The following is a 22169-nucleotide window of genomic DNA, read 5'->3' as shown; positions in this document are numbered from 1 at the left end:
CTCCCCCCTCCCGCCTCCCGCCGCCCTCACTGCGCAATACAGGAAGTGACGCATCCACCCCCCTCCCGGGCGGGGCTCCGCGCGGCCAATCACGCTCCGTCCCACCCTCCGGTTCCCTAGCAACGAGGAACAGGCGGGACGGCCCACCAGCCCGCCCCCCCCCAACTCTCGCGAGACTTGGCCGGCGGCGGCCTCCCGCCCGTTGCTCAAACGGTCCCGGCTCTCGTCACGTGGTCTGCTTCACTCTTCTCAGCAGGTCGCCATAATCATCATCGTAATAATAATGTTGGTATTTGTTAAGCGCTTATAATGTGCAGAGCACTGTTCTAAGCGCTGGGGTAATAATAATAATAATGTTGGTATTTGTTAAGCGCTTACTATGTGCAGAGCCCTGAGGTGATAATGTTGGTGTTTGTTAAGCCCTTACTATGTGCAGAGCACTGTTCTAAGCGCTGGGGTAATAATAATATTGGTATTTGTTAAGCGCTTATAATGTGCAGAGCACTGTTCTAAGCGCTGGGGTAATAATAATAATGTTGGTATTTGTTAAGCGCTTACTATGTGCAGAGCACTGTTCTAAGCGCTGGGGTAATAATATTGGTATTTGTTAAGCGCTTATAATGTGCAGAGCACTGTTCTAAGCGCTGGGGTAATAATAATAATAATAATGTTGGTATTTGTTAAGCGCTTACTATGTGCAGAGCAGTGTTCTAAGCGCTGGGGGAGATACAGGGTCATCAGGTTGTCCCATATGAGGGTCGCAGTTAATCCTCATTTTACAGATGAGGGAACTGAGGCCCAGAGAAGTGAAGTGACTTGCCCCCAGTCACCCAGCTGACAAGTGGCAGAACCGGGAGTCGAACTCATGACCTCTGACTCCCAAGCCCGGGCTCTTTCCACTGAGCCACGCTGTAGACACAAGGGAATCAGGTTGTCCCACGTGGGGCTCACAGTCTTAATCCCTATTTTACAGATGAGGGAACTGAAGCCCAGAGAAGTGAAGTGACTTGCCCACAGTCACACAGCTGACCAGTGGCCGAGCCGGGATTCGAACCCATGACCTCTGACTCCAAAGCCCGTGCTCTTTCCACTGAGCCACGCTGCTTCTCTTAATAATAATGATAATAATAATGATGATGAGGGTATTTCTTAAGGGCTTGCCATGTGGCAGGTGCTGGGGTCGATGATAATAATAATGATGGTCTTTGTTAAGGGCTTACTCTGTGTCAAGCACTGTTCTAAGCGGTGGGGGAGATAGAAGGTGATGAGGTGGTCCCACGTGGGGCGCGCAGGCTTCATCCCCATTTTACAGATGAGAGGACTGAGATACGAAAAGCTAATAACAATACTGGTGCTGTTTCTTAAGTGCTTACTATGTGTCAAGCACCATTCTAAAAGCTGGGGGAGATACAAGGTGATGAGGTGGTCCCAAGTGGGGCGCACAGGCTTCATCCCCATTTTACAGATGAGAGGACTGAGACACGAAAAACTAACAATAATACCGGTGGTATTTCTTAAGTGCTTACCATGTGTCAAGCACCATTCTAAGTACTGGGGTAGATACAAGTTGATGAGGTGGTCCCACATGGGGCTCACAGGCTTCAACCCCATTTTCCAGATGGAACTGAGACACAAAAAACTAATAATAATACTGGTGGTATTTCTTAAGTGCTTACTATGTGTCAAGCACCATTCTAAGCGCTGGGGGAGATACAAGGTGATGAGGTGGTTCCACGTAGATGCAAGGTGATGAGGTGGTCCCACATGGGGCTCATAGGCTTCATCCCCATTTTACAGATGGAACTGTGACACAAAAAACTAATAATAATACTGGTGGTATTTCTTAAGTGCTTACTATGTGTCAAACACCATTCTGAGTACTGGGGTAGATACAAGGTGATGAGGTGGTCCCACGTGGGGCTCACAGGCTTCATCCCCAATTTACAGATGGAACTGAGACACAAAAAACTAATAATAATACTAGTGATATTTCTTAAGTGCTTACTATGTGTCAAGCACCATTCTAAGCACTGGGGTAGATACAAGGTGATGAGATTGTCCCTCATGGAGCTCACAGGCCTCATTCCCATTTTACAGATGAGGGAGCTGAGACACAAATAATAATAATAATGATATTTGTTAAGCACTTACTATGTGCCAAGCAACGTTCTAAGCGCTGGGATAGATACAAGGTGATCAGGTTGTCCCACGTGGAGCTCACAGGTTTCATTATACCAACATTATTATTCCCCATTTTACAGATGAGGGAACTGAGGCACGGGGAAGCTAAATGGCTTGCCCAAGGTCACACAGCAGACAAGTGGCAGAGTTGGGATTAGAACCCACATCCTCTGACTTCCAAACCCGGGATCTATCCACGGAACCACGCTGGATACAAGCAAATCGTCTTGGACGTGGTCCCTGTCCCACGTGGGGTTTACAGTCTCAATGCCCATTTTACAGATGAGGGAATTGAGGCTCAAAGAAGTGAAGTGACTTGCCCAAGGTCACACGGCAGACAAATGGTAGAGCCGGGATTGGATTCCGTGACCTTCTGACTCACAGGCCCGTGCTCTAACCATTAGGCCATGATGGTTCTATTCATCTGTGACGGCTCTGCCGGCCTCACAGCCAGTCAACCAGCCCCTTCTGTCGACTTCCACATGCCTTGGGTTAAGGCGTCTTCCAGTGTCCTGTGGCTTGTGGCTGCTGGTGTTGGTTGCCCCACCTGGGGTCCTGTTCCTGAGTCTGTTTAGTGTTGTAGTCTACTCTCCTAAGCGCTTAATACAGTGCTCTGCACACAGTAAGCACACAACAAATACAATTGAATGAATGAGCCTCCCCCAAAAGTCATTACCCTATTCATTTTGTTAATGAGATGTGCATCACCTTGATTCTATTTATTTGCTATTGCTTTAATGAGATGTTCATCCCCTTGATTCTATTTATTGCTATTGTTCTTGTCTGTCCGTCTCCCCGATTAGACTGTAAGCCCATCAAAGAGCAGGGACTGTCTCTATCTGTTACCGATTTGTTCTTTTCAAGCGCTTAGTTCAGTGCTCTGCACATAGTAAGTGCTCAATAAATGCTATTAAATGAATGAATGAAAAGTCTCCAGTCCAGCCTGGGTGGCGGCAGCAACTGAAGAGCCTTTGTTATTCATTACGTCTCCTCGTCTCTCCCCATTCTGCCCCTTCACCCATATATGCCACTTGTCTGATGTGTGACCTTGGGTAAGTCATTTTACTTCTCTGTGCTTCAATTCCCTCCTCTGCAAAATGGGGATTACGACAGAGCCCCATGTGGGACAGGGACTGTGTTCCAACCTCATTAGCTTGTATCTACCCAGTTTAGAACAGTGCCTGGCACATAGTAAACGTATAACAAATACTGTTAAAAAAAAAGGTCCAGCAAACCACCACTCTCACCATCTTTCAAGCCTCCTCCTTCAAGCTGTCCGCCATCAATGTCTTTATTGATGATGCAGGGGTAGATAGAGGGTAATCAAATAGGACCCAGTCCCTGAATCTCACAGGGTGGGCTGTCACGAGGGTGACAGACTAGGTGTTTTATGCCCATTTTACAGTTGGGGAATCTGAGGCTCAGAGAAGTTTAGGGATTTACCGAAAGTCACATAACAGGCAAGTGTCAGAGCCAGAACTGGAACCTGGGACTTCATTCATTCATTCAATAGTATTTATTGAGTGCTTACTGTGTGCAGAGCACTGTACTAAGTGCTTGGAATGTACAGTTTGGCAACAGATAGAGACATCTGATTCCTAGTCATGGGCTCAGTCTTAATCCCAATTTTACAGTTGAGGTAACTGAGGCACAGAGAAGTTTGGTGATTTGACCATAATCTCCCCACTTTATTCATCCCTGACTGCTAATTAAGCACCTTTACAGGAGTTAAGCATTTGACATTCAAACTCCATTTCCGCTTTTGTTTGTATCTTTCATAGTCTATAACTTTCTGCCCTCTGTAATTTATTGTGCTGTTTACCTGCCCTGCTGTATTTGAAATCCCTTAGGGCAGGGCTCTTGTATACTAATTATATTGTTCTTTGGGCTTAAATGCAATTACAGGTCAAGAAAAAGCCTTTTTCCCCAGCCTAACTGGAAGACCTCCGGCTACATGCTCACTGCATCCTGTTTTGGAGCTGCAGGTACCTCTCAAATAGTCCTTGCTGAGTTTTGGGTGAGGGGGATGGAATTCCCTACCACATTGAAAGGTTTAAAGGAGCTTGAAAATATTCTCAGTGCTGCTGGGAATTTCTGTTTCATTGATAACACAAAACTTGGTCTGGGAGGACTTGGGCCCCATTTCTGGAAAAGTTCAGTTCCATCGGGAGGAGTGGGATAGTCACAGTTGCCTGCTCTGCCCAGAAAGTGCAGTGTTTTGCACACGGTAAACCCTCAGTAAATACAATTGATTGAGTGTACTTTCTATGCTCTTGTGTCCATTTTCCTTACATTCAATCCCCAAAACCCTTCTGTATTCTTAATTTAAACAGTCCATGTACTGAATGCTGTGAGTTACGCTCTCCACACCTCTAAACAAAACATCCTTGAAAAAAGGTTTAAAGTAGTCTCCCAGCAACAACACTCTTTCCCACTAGTATTCCTATCCCTAAATCCCTAAGTATATCCATTGAAAAGGCCATGGAAGCAAACTTGGCCTTAACCCAAATCCCAACCCTATCCCAAAGGGCATAATCAAGTACAGTTGGAAAGGGCCAAATAAAAGAATTGCTGAAAGGCGGGTATGGGTTGGTCTGATTCTCGGAGGTTGAGGAACAGCTGGCTCCGAGGCTAATTTGTAGCTGGAGAGAATGTGTTTGCTGATAGGACCTGGTGGCCTTGCAATCAGATTTTTTTGTATGGTATTTGTCAAGTGCTTACTATGCGTCCAGCACTCTTCTAAGCACTGGGTTAAGATACAAGTTTATCAGATTGGACACAATCACTGTCCCACCTGGAGTTCATAGTCTAAAGTAGGGAGAACAGGATTTGAATCCCCATTTTACAGTTGAGGGAAACTGAGGCACAGAGAAATGAAGTGACTTGCCCAAGATCATACGGCAGGCAACGGGCAGAGCTGGGATCAGAACCTAGGAGCTCTGACACCCAGGCCTGTGCTTTTTCCACTAAATCACGCTGTTTCTTTGCCCCCGTAACAACGGTCTTTCTGTTAAGATGACTGACCAAGGGGAGAGCCTAACCAGTCAAGTAGAATTGCTCAGAAAAGGGAGTTCTCTTCAGGTGTACCACCCAGACACTCTTGAAGAGAAGGAGGGAGTCCCCTAATCCCCCTCCCCCCAATTGCAGCAGGGATATCTGGCCTGACAAGTTCTTCTACCTCCTCAACACAGAAGTGTACTGATAACATAAGCAGTTGGATAAGAGACTCATGCAGAAGTCTTCAGCAAAAAATGCACTGCAAACTCATTTCATTTCTCTGTGCCTCAGTTTTCCTCAACTGTAAAATGGGGATTCAAAACCTGTTCTCCCTACTTAGACTATGAACTCCATGTGGGACAGTGATTGTGTCCAACCTGATAAACTTGTGCCTACCCCAATGCTTAGAAGAGTGCTTGACACATAGTAAACACTTGACAAATACCATAAAAAAAAATCTGATTGCAAATCGAAGGCATTTCAAAAATTCATTCAGGATGCCTTCCTTAGCGATTGCGTCACTCCTATTTTAAAGGACTGAATCTATAATGTCTTCAGATGGATGGGAGAATTGGGTTCACTGCCAGCAAATGTTTACTTGATCTTCTAATCTAATCTCAGTTCAAAGCAACGGAATTGAAACTTTCAAGGAAAGGCAGCCAGTCTCAGAATCGGCAAGTAGGAATGTAGTTTGGGTATAATAAAGGGGAAAGGCATTAGAGATAATGAGCGATCATATTAAAAAGATGCTCTGTATGTTCAGATATCTGAGCGAGGATCAATCAATCAGTGGTATTTATCGAGTGCTTACTGTTTGCTGAGCACTGTACGAAGCATACAGCTCTACTTCTGTGGCCTAGAGTATATCAGTATTACTTATTAAAAAAAGTGAGTTGTGCATTCAAGCAAGTAGTAGAATTCATTGAGTGCTTATTATATGCAGAGCACTGTACCAATCGATAATGTACAAAAGTGCCGTGGGAAGTTGTGAGTGCCTGAGTAGTTGGGGGAGTATGCCATAGAGAAAAGGAAAATTATTTGGAAAAATTAAATAAGGTGGAATTTCAGAAGGGATTTGAAGATGGGGAGGGAGCTGAAGTTTGGAGTATAAGGAGGAGAAGGGAATTCCGGGTAGGAGCAAGGATGCAAATCCGGGGTCAGAAGCAGGAGAATTGAGAATGAGTCCTAGTGAGAAGCTTCCTAGAATGGATGGGTAAAAACTCTCTCACTGCAGGCTCACTGCAGAATGTTTCAAATGATGAGAAGAGAAAACAGCAAATATGACTTTAGGTCTTCAAAATCCACGGTGCCTTGAAATAAGACGCTATTTGTTTCCAAGTTCAAAGAACTGACTTTTCATATAAAGCAATTCAGATTCCGCTGTTAGGAATTAATCACTTTTCACGGCTGTAAATATTCTTTGATATGTTCCGGAGTGCAGAATAACTGAAGAAATCAACTCTTGGTTGCTGGATTATGAAATTAGAAGAAAACATCCTGAATAGACATTTTAATAGACAATAGAATAGACAGAAAAAGCAGATGTGGTTCCTGCAGATTAATATCCCTAATACAAGTATACTTTTCACTGTCCTACTCTGAGTAAGAACAAAATCAAATATAAAACCCTGGATTTAGAAAAGCTCTGATCCCTAACTTGCTGGTCAACTCAACTTCCCGATAAGATGGATAATGGTTTAAAATATAGACTCTCGGTAATATTTAGATGACTCCGCTAAGAAACACAAACCAATTAGTGACATCTTCCTTCACATTTTAATAATTTTCTCTTGACAAAACCATATGCAGTAGTTTTAAGAATGCACAACCCACTTACAAACTGACAGCGCATTAAACACAGGCTTGTTTAATTTCAGTTGATATCACCGTTTATTCATCTAACAGATAGTGTACTGAAAAAGGAACCTTTATTCTCATTCCCAGATGTACTTTATTTTACCGTGTGACCACCCCTGACTTTTCTTATCCGTACTGGAGATAAGGTGTATCGTTACTTTTCATATTTGAGACACCCCATAGACACTGTCTTTCTCATTTCAGAATCTATTCTGTCAACAGGATTTATGGAATTGTTTACAGTGATGCTGGCCTGGTTCACCCCAGCTGCTGTTTTTGCGAAGTGAGATAGCCGATGGGAGTTTTAACTTAGGGTGGAGACTCTGTCGTATGCCATCTAGAGTTACTGCCGCTACCGCTGTGGTATTTAATAATGAAGTTTTTCTTCCAGCTGTAGTTCTTTACAGATCAGAATTTATGTTTCGACGTGCCTATTTGGCCGAGTAAAATGTAGCCTCAGAAAGAAACCAATATTTTAATTTCATTAAGCACAATCAGAAATCTGCCAACATTTCTGTCGACAGGTTAAACAAGACCCATTACAACAGAAAAATATTTAAATGTACTGTTAAAACCGTCAGGGTAATCTGGTAGCATTTCAGATTTTAACACCTCAATTAGAGAAAAAGTTTACATTTACAAGGTTGAAGATAACACCGTGAATGAAAACTAGGATCCAGAATCTTGAGCTAGAGTACTTCGAGGTACTTTTATTACAAAGTTCTTATTTCACTGACTTGCCCCAGGTTCTACATTCTCATGGATTCTCGAGATCACGCCCACTAGACTGTGAGCTTCTCTTCTAGACTGCAGGCTCGCTGTGGGCAGGGAAGGTGTCTACCAACTCTATTGTATTGTACTCTTCCCAACCATTTAGTCTAATGTTCTCTGCACAGTAAGAGCTCAAAAACTACCACTGACTGATAATCCTCTGTCACCAATGACACTGTCGTACAGTCGAGGTCCCTATGTGGGCAGGGAATGTGTCTGATGACACTGTCGTACTCTCCCAAGTGCTCTACCCCTAGTAAATGCTCAATAAATACCACTGATTGATTGATTGATTGATTGAGTTGTGCAGCATGGGCATGGTAGAGGAGGATGTAAGCTCCTGTTGGGCAGGGAACATGTCTACCAACTCTCTTATATTGTATTCTCCCAAGCGCTTAGTACAGTGCTAGGCTTTCTGTAAGTGCTCGATAAATACAACTGATTGAATGAGGTCTGAATGGAGAATTGGCTAAGAATGGTGGAGTCGGCTAGGATGGAATGGAACAGGAAAAGCTTTCCTCGGGTGGAAGGGGAGCAGCAACAGCACTCCAAAAAAAATTCCTCAGAAAGTATGTGACATGGTAAATTCTACTCCAGCCCGCCCACACGGAATGACATAATGATATTTTATAGCCTCCATTTTGTGGAAGCCAGGCTGATTTGGTCTGCATCAGCCCAAGCCTCCAGGGTTTCTTCCCAGTCCCTGATCTCCCAATTCTGCCAGAATTTTTTAATTTGCCTTCCAGATCCATATTATATTTCCTGTATTTGAGGTAATAATAATGTTGGTATTTGTTAAGTGCTTACTATGTGCAGAGCACTGTTCTAAGCGCTGGGGTAGACAAAGGGGAATCAGGTTGTCCCACGTGGGGCTCACAGTCTTAATCCCCATTTTACAGATGAGGGAACTGAGGCACAGAGAAGTTAAGTGACTTGCCCACAGTCACACAGCTGACAAGTGGCAGAGCTGAGATTCGAACTCATGAGTCCTGACTCCAAAGCCCGTGCACTTTCCACTGAGCCACGCTGCTTCAATTGAGGCAGAGCTTATTATAAATAAGTTTTTGTTGTATGTGACTAACGAATCAATCAGTGGTATTTACTGAGCACTTACTATGTGCAGAGTATAAAGTGCTTGGGAAAGTTCAGTACAAGTCGGTAGATGCGAGAATAATAATAGTACTATTTGTGAAGTGCTTATTATGTGCCAGGCACTTTACTAATCACTGGGGTGGATAAAAGCGTAGCAGGTTGGACATAGTCCCTGTCCCACATGGGGCTCACATTCTTAACCCCCATTTTATAGACGAGAGAACTGAGGCATAGAAAAGTGAAGGGACTTGACCAAGGTCACGCAGCAGGTAAGTGGTAAAGCCGGGATTAGAACCCAGGTCTTTCGGACTCTCAGGCCCACACACTATCCACTAGGCCACACTGCTTATAAGAAGCTTACAGTCTTCAGGAGGAGAGACATTAAATATATCAGGGATAGGGGAAATAGACAGTAGAAGAATATTTACATAAATACTGCGGGGCTGGGGGTGAGTATCAAAGTGTTTAAGGTGTACATAGCCAGGTTCAAAGTCGACTCAGGGAAGAGGGAGTATAGGGCAGAAATAAAGAGTACAGAATGGAGTTTATTTTTCTGTAAGCGTAACGGCTTTATAAGCTAAGGGAAGGGAACAGATTATTAAAAATATAGCATGGGCTGGTAAATCTGGGGAATTTATCTACAAATTTATTTTATAAATATATATATATATGTGTGTGTGCTTCATCCTCTAGCCCACAATGCACCTTGGTTTATTTAAGAATTCTAAAGTCCTTCTGAGCACTGGATTCCAAATCAAAATGTGCTACAATTCACATCCTCATATCACTTGTATAGCTCTTATTTAGACAAAATGCCTGTTGGATTGAGTGGGAATTTTATGCGCCAGAACAAATTCCAAGAGCTTATAAACCTTGGAGCTCTTGCAGTTTATTTTTAAAGAACGAGTGACTGGTTGAATATCAGGAGAAGTTTTGCAAATATAGGCCTATTGGAGGGGCAAGAAAGTATCCAAGATTTTAATTCTGGAAACACATTGGAGCATATGATAACAATGCTCATAAATTGATGGCACGAATCACATCTACCAACTGTTGGGCTGTACTTTCCCAAGCGTTTAATACAGTGCTCTTCACACAGTAAGCCCTCACTAAATACCCTTGATTTATTGAAAAATCAGGTTCTGAATAAAATGCTCATTTGTTAGTTTAGAATTGCCCAGGGCAACAAAGGCATATACCAGAAGTGGTTGCCAGTCGCAGACCTTCGTCCCAAGAACGTTAGTGATAAAATTAAGTGAAAATTCAGGAAGAATATAGATATTCTAGGTGTAGTGTCATTGTGGTCGGGTACTGTTCTCTCCCGAGCATTTAGAACAGTGCTCTGCACACAGTAAGCACTCAATAAGTACCATTGATTGATTGATTGATGATTATGTTTTATACCATATCACCTGGAATGTGTTGTAAATAGGCTGTCCAGGAAAATCTTAGAGTTAGAGCAGAATGTATTGCTGGAGTTTTCGACTGCTAATTTAAGTCATAGAGGCATGGAGCTTCCCTCTTCAGAATAAATGTAAATGGAAGAAATGAGGAATGCTGAAGTAAATATCTGATAAAACAGATTTTTTTCCCATCTTTGTTCAACATTTTACATTTCTGTACCTCATTTTCATGTACATACTCCCATGTACTCATATCCTTTACACTTTATTCTAGTGTTATAGAATAGAGAATGATGGAAAATTGATCAATCAGTGATTCTTATTGAGTGTTTACTGTGTGCCAGGCACTGTACAGCAGGCAGGAAAAGAGAAGCCTTTTCTGGTCTAACATTTTGTAAGGAACTTTTTTTTTTAATTAAAGAAACATAAATACCATGCAAGGGAATTGTCAGAACTCCACACATGTATGGTGAAGGCAGAACTAAGTTGGTGCCCCCAAGCTGTAGAACAGAAATTCAAAACATTGGGTCATAATTTCATGCCTGTGAGAATTAATATAGAAATATGATATATATATTAGCCTATTACATATCATTTATATATTTCATAGAATTCCGAGTACTGTTTTTTGTTTTTTATCCAAAGCTGTTGTTAAATTCAGTGACAAAAGGTAAAGATTGCATTTGCAATGTGACTTATAGTTCCAAGTAAATTTTCCTTGCATATTAATACAATTTTTCAAACACAGAATTAGCAACTTGCTAGGTGAAGCTGAAAGTCGAAGCTCCCCTATAGCCTCAATGCATTTTTTTTGCTGTTTATTTCACATCCACCAATGGTTTTACTTGCCTAGGCAACATTCTTCACCTCTTTTCCTGCTCACTTTTCTGTTCTATGCTTTCTTTAATTAAATGAGCAGTTTGTTTTGATTTGTGTTAAACACTATAATACTGCTTAGTACCATAACCTCACTTAATAAAAATAATATTGGTATTTGCTAAGCGCTTACTATGTGCCGAGCACTGTTCTAAGCGCTGGGGTAGACACAAGGGAATCAGGTTGTCCCACGTGGAGCTCACAGTCTTAATCCCCATTTTACAGATGAGGTAACTGAGGCACCGAGAAGTTAAGTGACTTGCCCAAAGTCACACAGCTGACAAATGGCTGAGCTGGGATTTGAACCCATGCCCTCTGACTCCAAAGCCCGTGCTCTTTCCATGCTGCTTCTCACTTGTATTTACAGGAACAGAATCTATGCCAAGACCACCAAGTAATTTGACCACCACATCTCCTGGTTCAAGAAAAGCATTTCCAAAGAGTTAGTGGAAATTACACAGTGTCCGTTCTTTCAACCAATGGTGATCAATCAATCAGTGGCATTTATTTCATGTTTTTTTTGTTGTTTTGTTTTTGGAGCTGCAATCTACACACTAACATCTTCGTTCTTTGAGCTATAATCAGAAAGTAAGGTCACACTTACTTCGGAGACTCGGGTGCCCCCAGTTCCCGAAGCAAACCCTGACGTCATTATATTGCCATTGGTGACACTGGGAGGGCGTATGGGTAGCTTTGACTTAAAACAAAAAACCTGTTTCTTAAAATGTTGTCGGAAGGTTGTACTTAGCCAGTATAGAGCGAAGGGGTTTACACAGGAATTGCTGAAAGCCAGAGCCCGCGAGGAAATGGTGGCAGTAAGATGAAAGGAAGAGGAATCTACAGAAGAGTGATACGTGAAGGAGCGATACAAGTACAGTATGTGATTAGGTAGCCAGCAAAAAGCAAACAAACCCACCAGAACTAACACTGTTTTGGCAACTCTTTTGCGGGATTCAATCTATCAAGAAAAAAGAAAGGAGAAGAAATTAGATGGCTGGAAGAGACTGAGGAGAGCATGTTTACTTGGTAGTCGTGATTTACTAAAATGTCGTTTCTTTCATTTAGCCACTTAGTTACCGCTCCTGAACGAATTTGAAGCTTTTATAGAGTTTTTGAAATGGTGAGACGTTTTAAAAATTCTTCCTTGTTAATGAACCATAAGCTTAACATTCACGGGTTTAGGATTAAGACAATGTGCACAGTAAAATATTGAATGCACAGTATACATTCAGAAAGGAAGGAAATTAATATACAACTGTACATTATATATCAATTGATCGATATAATTTATTGAATGCCTACTTTGGGCCAAGCTCTGTATGAATGACTTGGGTCAGTGCAATCTAAAGGGAGTGACAGGGACAGAACAATTTATAGATAGGAGGAAAAAAGGAGAGGAGGAGGTGGGATTTCAGAAAACCTTTGAAAATGGAGACATCTCTGATCCATATTAACTGATAGTTTATAAAAGCTTATTTTTCTCAGTTTTTAAACCCATGTACATTTTCCTGATGGTTTAGTTGGAATGTTTGTTTTCCAGTTGAGAGAAGCGGAATAGAATGTACTGAAAGCTGAAATCTGCAACCCTTCAAATATATACAGTTTTAGCTATTCCTAAATACAGTGATATAATAAATGTTAGTTCTACAGTATCCCTCACTAAAAAGCAACCTCTACATTACCGGTTTCCACATCAGAAAGTTTTCCGTTTGAACATCATGATTTCATGAATAGCCAGCAGGACCTGCACATAAACGGCTCTGTAAATCGTTGTGTTGCCTTTGTGTGTACTGTGTGCCTCATCTGCCTTTTACTAGTCGAGGCTATTGTTCCCCCCACAGCATGTTGCAGGCCCCAAGTGTGCAAACTACCTGTACTGCCCAGAAAAGCCAACTTGATATACATAAGTTAATAGATTATATATCAAGACTTTACTGAATCATGAGGATATATGAGTTCTGCAGAATGCTCTTTTTGCTTTACAGTATAGTGCCAAATTTCACATACAGTACCATTAAAAGTCGCAATAGGACATCAAAAAACCAACAAAACAAAAACCATGCATTAACTCCATGAATATTTGGGAATCAAAAGGAAGTTAAATGAAGAGGTCAGAAAGCATTCCCTTTTTTCCTATCGAAAGAGTAGTTTTCTAAAGTGGATTTTTCCAATAAGAAGTTCCCTTTACACTGTGTCAAAGATATTTGGCGTCAGGTGGTGGCAGGGGGAGGGGAAGTACAGTGTATTATTTACCTCTGTCCTCCAGTTAGATGAAAATCTTTTGGCCATTAGGCAGTAAAGTGGGTTATCTTTACTTAAAGAATAACCATCCATCAGCTACAACCATCAGCTTGGAAATGTTTCCAGGATACCAAGGCTTTAGGCGAAAATTTCCAAGGGCACGGCTTCTGTGGATTCATAGTCCTGGGTAACGTCGCTAGCATATCCAGGGCCAGGGGTAGATGTACAAATGAGGCAAATGCCTGAATGTCCTCCGGCTTCTGACACTTACAAAGTTCCCTTCTCCTCTGCCCAGTGGCAGGAGGACTTCTAGAAAGACAGGCTGGTGGCGGGGAGAAGAGAGAAAAGATGCAGTGCAGGAGATTTCCTAGCATGGAGGGAAGCCAGGGGCCTGGAGCAAAGCGGAAGCAAACTCCAAAAGCCACCTGGGGACTCGAGCATTCTGGAGAAGTCATCAAGTGGTTGGTTATTCACAGGGTTTTTCCTTCTATTGTCTCTGTCTAGCCTTAAGTTGAAATTTGGCTTTAAAATAGATTTTGCTTCTTCCCAGCACTTTTGCTTTACCCTTCCTCTGTGCTCTCTACCCACAGTGATGTGATGTGATGTGAGTGTCCAGTTTCCGTTTTAAAATGTCAGGGGCCCCTCCATTCACCAGGTGTGCAGCTCAAGGTCGTTATCTTTCTCTCCCAAAGCATTTCAGATCTCCAAGTATCAACTAGAAGTAATGGGCTGTATTTTTTCTGGAGGGAGTGTGGGTGGAACTTTCAGTGAGGACGGGAGGGAGAGAAAAGGGCAGGAAGGGGAGACCAAGACACAGAAAGGGAATCAGAGATAGAGTGACTGAGAATGGAGACAGGTGGAGACATCTAGGGGAGACGGCACCCAAACGGAAACACCCAGGCGTAGATACAGATAGCAGCCCATACCAAGCTTGCCTGTTATCAGGGAGAGGGATCAGCAGGGGATAGAAATGTTTATCTTGATAATACTCATTACTAGCCCCTCTCTGCTTTCTCCCATTTCCCGCCCAAATGGCTAAATCCAGCACCCATGACTTATTGGCCTAGAAATGTTCCAGGAAGGTGCGAGGATTTTCACTCAAAACCATGAGAAGCACGGTCTTCAGCTTTTTTAAAGAAATGGTATTTGTTAAGTACTTCCTATTGGCCGTCACTGTATTAAGCGCTGGGGTAGATAGAAAGTTGGAAAGTTTTACAAATGAGGGAACTGAGGCACAGAGTAGTAAAGTGACTCATCCAAGGTCACACAGCAGACAAGTGACAGAGCCGGCTTCAGAACCCAGGTCATTCTGACTCCCAGGACCATGCTGTATCCACTAGGCCACTAAACAGTAGCTGTTCTGCAGCTGCTCAAGACGCTGCCAGGATTCAGGCTTATGCCGGGCAGCACTTGGAGATGGTTGGGAACTCCCTGCTACTTCACAGAACTCTGAGTAGCCACCCCCACCACCTTCTTGGCTTTGCTGTTATCGCTCCCCTCCTCTGTTCAGTACAGTGCTCTGCACACAGTAAGCACTCACTAAATACGATTGAATGAATGAGTGCCAAACTCCTTTTAGCCTCAGGGGAAAGGAATATAGCCACCTCTGCCTGTGGCCAGCTGCCCGTTAGTGGGCAGGGATTGTCTCTGTTGCCGAATTGTCCATTTCAAGCACTTAGTAGAGTGCTCTGCACATAGTAAGCGCTCAATAAATACTATTGAATGAATGAATGAATGAAATCCCAGTTAGGCAGTGGCACCTTAAGTCAGAGCAGAAAAGGTTTTAGATGAGGTCCTCAAGATTTCTAGTGAAAGTCCTCTCATTACTCTCCCAAGTGAGATAGAGAAACCAGGGGTTGCAAATAAACAGAGCCATGGCAAAGCCCGAAATACTGTGGCTCTTCTATTGTTGTTCTCCAGTGTCCGGTAGAGTGCTCTCCACATAGTAGCCACTTAATGCAGTTTTCTGCACATAGAATGCATGTAAACAGTACTTTCAGTAGTGCACAGTAGGCAGTCAGTGTAGACCCCTGCACACAATAGGTGTGCTTCTACCACCTACCCTCCCTACCCTCTACCACCCCCCCTTCACCTCTCCCCAGCTTAACCCTCTTTTCCCCCCATTTCCCTCTGCTCCTCCCCCTCTCCCTTCCCATCCCCTCGGCACTGTACTCGTCCGCTCAACTGTATATATTTTCATTACCCTATTTATTTTGTTAATGAAATGTATATCGCCTTGATTCTGTTTAGTTGCCATTGTTTTTACGAGATGTTCTTCCCCTCGACTCTATTTATTGCCATTGTTCTTGTCTGTCCGTCTCCCCCGATTAGACTGTAAGCCCATCAAACGGCAGGGACTGTCTCTATCTGTTGCCAACTTGTTCATTCCAAGCGCTTAGTACAGTGCTCTGCACATAGTAAGCGCTCAATAAATACTATTGAATGAATAAAAGTGCTTAGTATAGTGCTCTGCACATAATAAGAGCTCAATAAGTACCATTGACTGACACTGATTGATCTGCCTGGAGCGCTTCATATGTCCTATGTGCTGGACTTAGCAATAATGATGGAATTTATTAGTATATACCAAACATTATGCTATGGGTTCATTATGGGCAGGCTCTGTGTCTGCTAATTCTGTTCTACTGTACTCTCCCCAGCACTTAGAACAGTACTCTGCACATAGTAAGCACTCAATAAATTCCACTGATAGATGCAGGGTAATCAATTCAGACACCACCTCAGTCCAACTGTCTGAGAGGGAGAAAGGCATTTTATTCCCCTTTTACACATGAGGAAACAAAGGCAGAGAAAAGCCAAGTGATTTGCCTAAAGTCCCACAGCAGCTAAGTGGCAGAACTGGGGGCTACAATCCATGTCTCCTGACTCTCAGTTCCCGTGTTCTTTCCACCAAGCCATGCCGCCTCCCACTACCATGATAAAATAGGATATTTTTCTGTCCGGTGAACTTGCCGATGGCAGGGAAGGCTGAGAGACTCAATGTTAGTGGTACCCAGGCCTAGTGGACTTGGGAGCGATATGCAAAGGCTCTGGAGCAAATTGAGTGGGGTGGATCAGGGGTCCTCTCTCAGAAACAGTATAGGCTCGGGGGGTTGAAAGGATATCTGTGTGATGTCATATGGAATGAGGAAATAGAGGGTAATTTTTTTCCCTTGCTTTCAAGCATCCAAAAGCCCAAAGTCAGCCCTGTCTGTGGGTCCGGGAGTTTCAGTTCCAACAGTTTCTGCCTGCTGGCCAATGTTGTTCTTCTGTCTCATTTCAGAGATAGAGGAACTCTAGCATAGTGACACTAAATGGCCAGCCTGGGGTCCCATAGTAAGGCAACAGTAGAAGCAGAGATAGAATAATGATGTCTTGGCTTTTAATTCATCAGGACCACTAAGCTTGTAATTTTTACCCAGAGAAAACGTCTGTCCCCTAAGAAAGCTCTCCCTGAGGCTGTACGAGAAACATTTTTTAGTGTCTGTTCATATCGCTTTAATGCTCTCCTGATGTACTTGGTTGTTTTGCTGAGTGAAAACAATCTTTCCATTTAGCTAAAATATGCAGTGACAGAAATGTGCATCCCAACTTTTTTAAATGGTATTTGTTAAGTGCTCACTATGTGCCAGGCACCGAACTCAGTGCTGGGGTAGATACAAACTCATCAAGTTGGACACAGTCCCTGTCCCATTTGAGACTCCTGGTCTTAATCTCCATTTTTCAGATGAGGGAACTGAGGCACAGAGAAGTGAAGTGACTGAACTTGGGCTCCATGCGTTCAGTTTCCATTAGCCCCTGCAAGTTATACGCATGTTCACGTCTCACTATTACCTACCTGTTTGCGGGCATGACCATGATCCTCAGAAGGAATGTCGAAAGTACTTTTGTACAGAGCTCTGGCGATAAGAAAATAGTAGACAGAGATGATAGAGAGGGGAATAATGTAGAACACCAAGAAGCAAATCAGAGAATGGGCCTCTTGCAATATCTTTTCAGAGGCAGGGTAAGGGGCACATGTTTCAAAAGACTCGTTTTTCTCAGGGCCGCTGAATGGGTATACATCTGAAAATACGGCCTCGGGGAGGGCAAATACCATTGAGAGCAGCCAGATGCAGCCAGCCTTCCCACAGGTCTTCAGGACTGCATCAGAAGCCTGCAATTCCAGGGGTTTAACTATCGCCTTGTATCTGGAAACACAAGTACAGTCAGAAAGTCAGAAGAAACGTACTGTAGAACATTCACCTTTTGACACCCGTGATGGTATTTTTTTGAGTAGACATCACCTAGATAAATTATACCCCAAGTGAGTTCTCGTACCTAGCGAGATCACTTTTTCTTTTAGCTGTCCTATGACATGAATAATCCAAGTTTACAATTTTAGAATTGAATAGATTCCTCATCAAGAGCGAAGATATATTTTTAGGTGTAGGTGGGTGAGTTAATGAATCTGTATTGGTTCAGGAGCTCCAAATAAATGATAATGCTATAATAATATAATAACAGGTAATATATATAATTGACAGTAATATACTGGTCTTGTTCCCTCTCCCAGTCTTTCTGAAGCAGTGGCTGTCATTTACAGTTGGGTGCCGATGTTATGGACCACTTTAAATGAAGGTTTATATGAAATATTTTTTTAAAAGACTTTTCAGCTCAATTAAAACAGAAACGTGAAGGACTGATAATAAAAATGTTTAGCCCTGATTTGACACCGCTCCTACCAAGTGACAACCTTTGTGTGCTTTTGTCGACGGAGGCTAACTCAGTTGAATTTCTGTCTGTAGGAACCAAGATGACAACCGGAGAGAAAGCAAATTCAGTTTAGGTGGCGTATCACATTGTGCTCTGGGAAACAGAAAATCGTACTACCTTTAAGTGTCAAAAATTACAGATAATTAATAAATTAATCTTACACAATTCCTTTGCAGTCTCTCAAGTAATAAGGTTGGGGATGAAGACTGTGAGCCCCACGTAGGACAACCTGATGACCTTGTATCTACCCCAGCTCTTAGAACAGTGCTTGGCACATAGTAAGCGCTTAACAAATACCAACATTAATAATATTATTAATGATAATAATGATAAGCAATGAATCCGCAGCCAATTTTACTCATGTTCATTGGCACCAACTACAACGGACCACTAGAGGACACTGATGTACAAAGTACATCCTGAATATTTTTTATATCTCCCTATCTGTCCATTGAGTGCTTTGAAAACACTATCTATTTTTAGTTTCACTTCAAATAATCAATTATAGTTAATGAATGTTTTCAAAATGGTTCATCTAAAAAGCGCATATTGTTCCACGTTTTCCTAGAATGCAGCCTAATCATTTGAATATTTGATTTTTAAAATTTTCCAGGAAATACCAATTGCTTTTTTCCTTAACTGCAATTTATTTATATGGAAAAAAAAAAGACTAGCTAATTGATGCAGTGGGAAAATTTTTCTTTCTTGTGCCTTCCTCCACTCCAGAGAGACATGACTGAAAATGAAGACCAACCTGTCAGCACTGAGAGCAGTTAGCGTGAACACAGACACTCCGACAGAAGTTAGCTGGATAAACGAGAGCAGCTTGCATCCGGTTCTTCCGAACAGCCAGGTATCCACAGTATAACGCGTCGCGTCCACCGGCACACAAGTTAACAGTAGCAGGAGATCTCCCACCGCCAGGCTGGTTATGAAAATATTGGGAACAGTTTGCATTGACTTGATCTTGAAAAACACTTTGATGAGTATGGCATTTCCAAGGAGCCCCACTGAAATAATCACAGCGTAAGTCACATAAATTGTGCACAGTATTTCCAGTCCCAGAAAGGTGTCTTCAGTCCATCCTTGATTTAAGGTGTCATTGACAATAATAGATCTTGATGTCACCATGCCATTTGTGATTGAATAGGAAGTCCAATTAGGAGACTGTAGCTGCACTTCTGACATTTTCTCCAAAGGTGTCTGAACCTTCTGAGTGTCTTCTGCCAGGTTCAGAGTCTTCTGCCAGGTTCACAGAAGAACCGATGAATATACCTACAGACCGATAACCACTTAGTAGAAAACAAGTAGAATGAAATGGAACAGTTACAGAGCAAAATCCACTATGACACAATACTTTTTCCCCCCAGTTTTTCTGAGCCACCTAGAATGCTTTGGATTTATATGCACAATTCCAGCACAGAATAGCGTGGGAGGTGGAAGATTCTTTACTGGTATTTTAGTGACAGAGAGAAAGGGAGGGTAAGGGGATCTTAACAATATTCTCTGCAGTCACTTTTTTTCCCCTGTTGGGGAATCTTGTGAATAACTACATAATATTGAGCGATATTTTTTACTTTTTTGGAGGAGTTCTTTCCATAGCTAACCATTAAGAACTCGCATGGACGTTGTAAATCTATGTTTTTGATGAAAGAAACTTATTGATGTACAGTCATGGGATTTTAAAATAGTTTTCTTTTGAATTATAAACCAACTTGAGTCCCTCCTGGAGCACAAACTTTAATTTATCCTCTGGATTTAATATCAGACCGAAATAAGAAATCATTGGCATTATAATAAAGTTAGTATAGTATAACTTAAGCATCTTCTCCAAGCCAACAGAGCGGAGATTTAGACATCCTTAGGGATCCTAAATCATTACTTTTGCCTCAAATCATATATGCTTTGTATTGCCTTTTTAGCACCTTGGTTTGGTTCCTAGTTTTGCCTCTGAATAATAGGTAACCTGGGATAGGTTTCTAACAGCATCAATTTTTTCTACTGTGAAACGGCTGCCACAGGGCTCGTTTGTATCTGGGAGTATGGGGGTAGGGCACTGTTTCCAACGGCCAAAGGTAACCTCAAAGGTCATGGGCCCAGGTCCCACCATTGCTGGAGAAAGCATCTGGATATGAGGTAGGCAATCCCAATGTATGTGCAGGACTCAGGGGACACTGGTACATTCCAGGGAAGGCTCGGGTGTGCTGAAGAAGGGGCATTTAATCATAATAATCACACTAATGCTTGTGGAATTTGTTAAGCACTCACCATGTGTCAAGCACTGTACCAAGCACTGGGATAGATACAGGGTAATCGAATCAGATCCAGTTTCTGTCCCACACATTTTTCGCAGTCTAAGTAAGAGAGAGAACAGGTGTCGACTCCCCATTTCACAGATGAGGAGACTAAGGCACAGAGAAGTGAAGTGACTTACCCAAGATCACCCAGCAGGCAAATGACACAGCTGGGATTTCTGACATAAGGTGGACTCAAAGGAAACTTCTTGCAGTTAGCGGTTGAAGGAGCAAATTTGGCTGCCCTAAGAACCTCAGACATTAAATGTGACCTCTTTTCTGCTAGCTAAATAAAGCTAGTCATACTCTTCCTCCCCAGTGGACTTCCATAACCTTTGTAGATTCTCCCTGCGCCAAGAACTTATCTTCCTGGCCTCCATGAATCTCCTTCTATTCCATATTTATTCTTGTACCTTTTATTTTTTTTTCTACAGCTTCTACCTGAAGTACCTTGGTTCTGTTTATTGTGATAATGTTGTCTTGTTTTTGTTTCGTTCTGTTTTGCTCTGCCGCCTGTCTCCCCCAATTAGACTGTGGGCCCGTCACTGGGCAGGGATTGTCTCTGTTGCCGAATTGTCCATTCCAAGTGCTTAGTACAGTGCTCTGCACATAGTAAGCGCTCAATGAATACTAGTGAATGAATGAATGAATGAATGAATGAATGACCTCATTGTTCCTACTCCTTCTGCCCTGCCAGCTGCTCTGGCCCCTTCGACAGCAATAGTCCCCCCCTTCCAGGTCTGCAAACTTGGGGAGCAGAAAAGGATGGAGAACACAGGACAGTCCCCCACCCACCGTTCCTCACTGCTGCCACATGCTTTGAGCACCTCCCACCATGATCTGATTCCATGCAGGTAGTAAGGGAGCTTGCCAACCTCTGGGGACACTGTTCTGGGTGCAACCCCGAAGTTGACCATGGGACAGAGGCACTTGAAAATTTGAAAGTGCCCAGTTTCCCCCTTCCTAAATTACAGGCAACACCTGAGTGAACAAGGACCTGAGCAGAGAAGGCAGTGCCTCTGGATCAAGAACAGGATTCAGGGAGAATCTACAAAAGTTGTGGAACTCCAGTGGGGAGGAAGAGTAGGACTAGCTTTATTTAGTTAGCAGAAAAGAGGTTATTCATTCATTCGATAGTATTTATTAAGCGCTTACTATGTGCAGAGCACTGTACTAAGTGCCTGGATTGTACAATTTGGCAATGGATAGAGACAATCCCTGCCCAATGACAGGCTCACAGAGTCACATGTATTGTCTCTAGGTTCCTAGAGTCCGAGTTGCTCCTTTGACAACTAGCGCCAAGAAGTTTCCTTTAAGTCCACCCTATGCCAAGGTGAGCATAATGTGACATGACTTCATGACTTTATGATGCGTCTCCAAGTGTAAAATAATGTGGAATGGGAGAAGATGACAGATGTTTCCTCAGTTTAGGGTGGGCAAATGGGTGAAACCAGGCCTGGCTGTAGCCCCCGTCCTGCAGTCTCAGAAGGCGGGGATTGCCAGCCATACAAAGGGCTGAAATGATAGAAGAGGCAGCAGCCGCTAAATCTGTTGGAGTTATAGATTAAGAAAAAAAAAAACAACAACATAAAAACGAGTTACAAGTATTGATTTAGGGTTGAGGAGAACAGGGAGGCAAATTCAGCATGTGGAGAAAGAGGGCCAGGAAGGCCATGGGGAGGAAAGGGCTTGGCTAAGAAGG

At 42.8% G+C, this 22169-nt stretch overlaps 1 protein-coding gene and 1 long non-coding RNA gene across 2 annotated transcripts in view; one reads left to right on the top strand and one right to left on the bottom strand.

Annotated features, from left to right (window-relative positions):
* The first annotated feature begins 174 nt into the window (after positions 1-174).
* LOC114812863 overlaps positions 175-22169 on the top strand; it is a 36749-nt gene continuing 14754 nt past the window's right edge. The window contains exons 1-3 of the long non-coding RNA XR_003760474.2: positions 175-256; positions 4087-4166; positions 18900-19026. This is a non-coding gene — a long non-coding RNA (uncharacterized LOC114812863). The remainder of the gene's footprint in view (positions 257-4086; positions 4167-18899; positions 19027-22169) is intronic.
* Positions 11489-19558, bottom strand: BRS3 (bombesin receptor subtype 3). Its single transcript, XM_001514185.3, has 3 exons — positions 18928-19558; positions 17257-17608; positions 11489-12135 (listed from the first exon to the last, which is right to left on the bottom strand). Exons 1-3 carry the CDS (start codon positions 19359-19361, stop codon positions 11725-11727), a joined length of 1197 nt encoding a protein of 398 aa, XP_001514235.1. The 5' UTR covers positions 19362-19558; the 3' UTR covers positions 11489-11724.

Source organism: Ornithorhynchus anatinus, chromosome 6 (assembly GCF_004115215.2).
Source record: "Ornithorhynchus anatinus isolate Pmale09 chromosome 6, mOrnAna1.pri.v4, whole genome shotgun sequence".
Classification (NCBI taxonomy): domain Eukaryota; kingdom Metazoa; phylum Chordata; class Mammalia; order Monotremata; family Ornithorhynchidae; genus Ornithorhynchus; species Ornithorhynchus anatinus.
The sequence above is the reverse complement of the archived record's forward strand: the minus strand, read 5'-3'. Positions and strand labels throughout refer to the sequence as shown.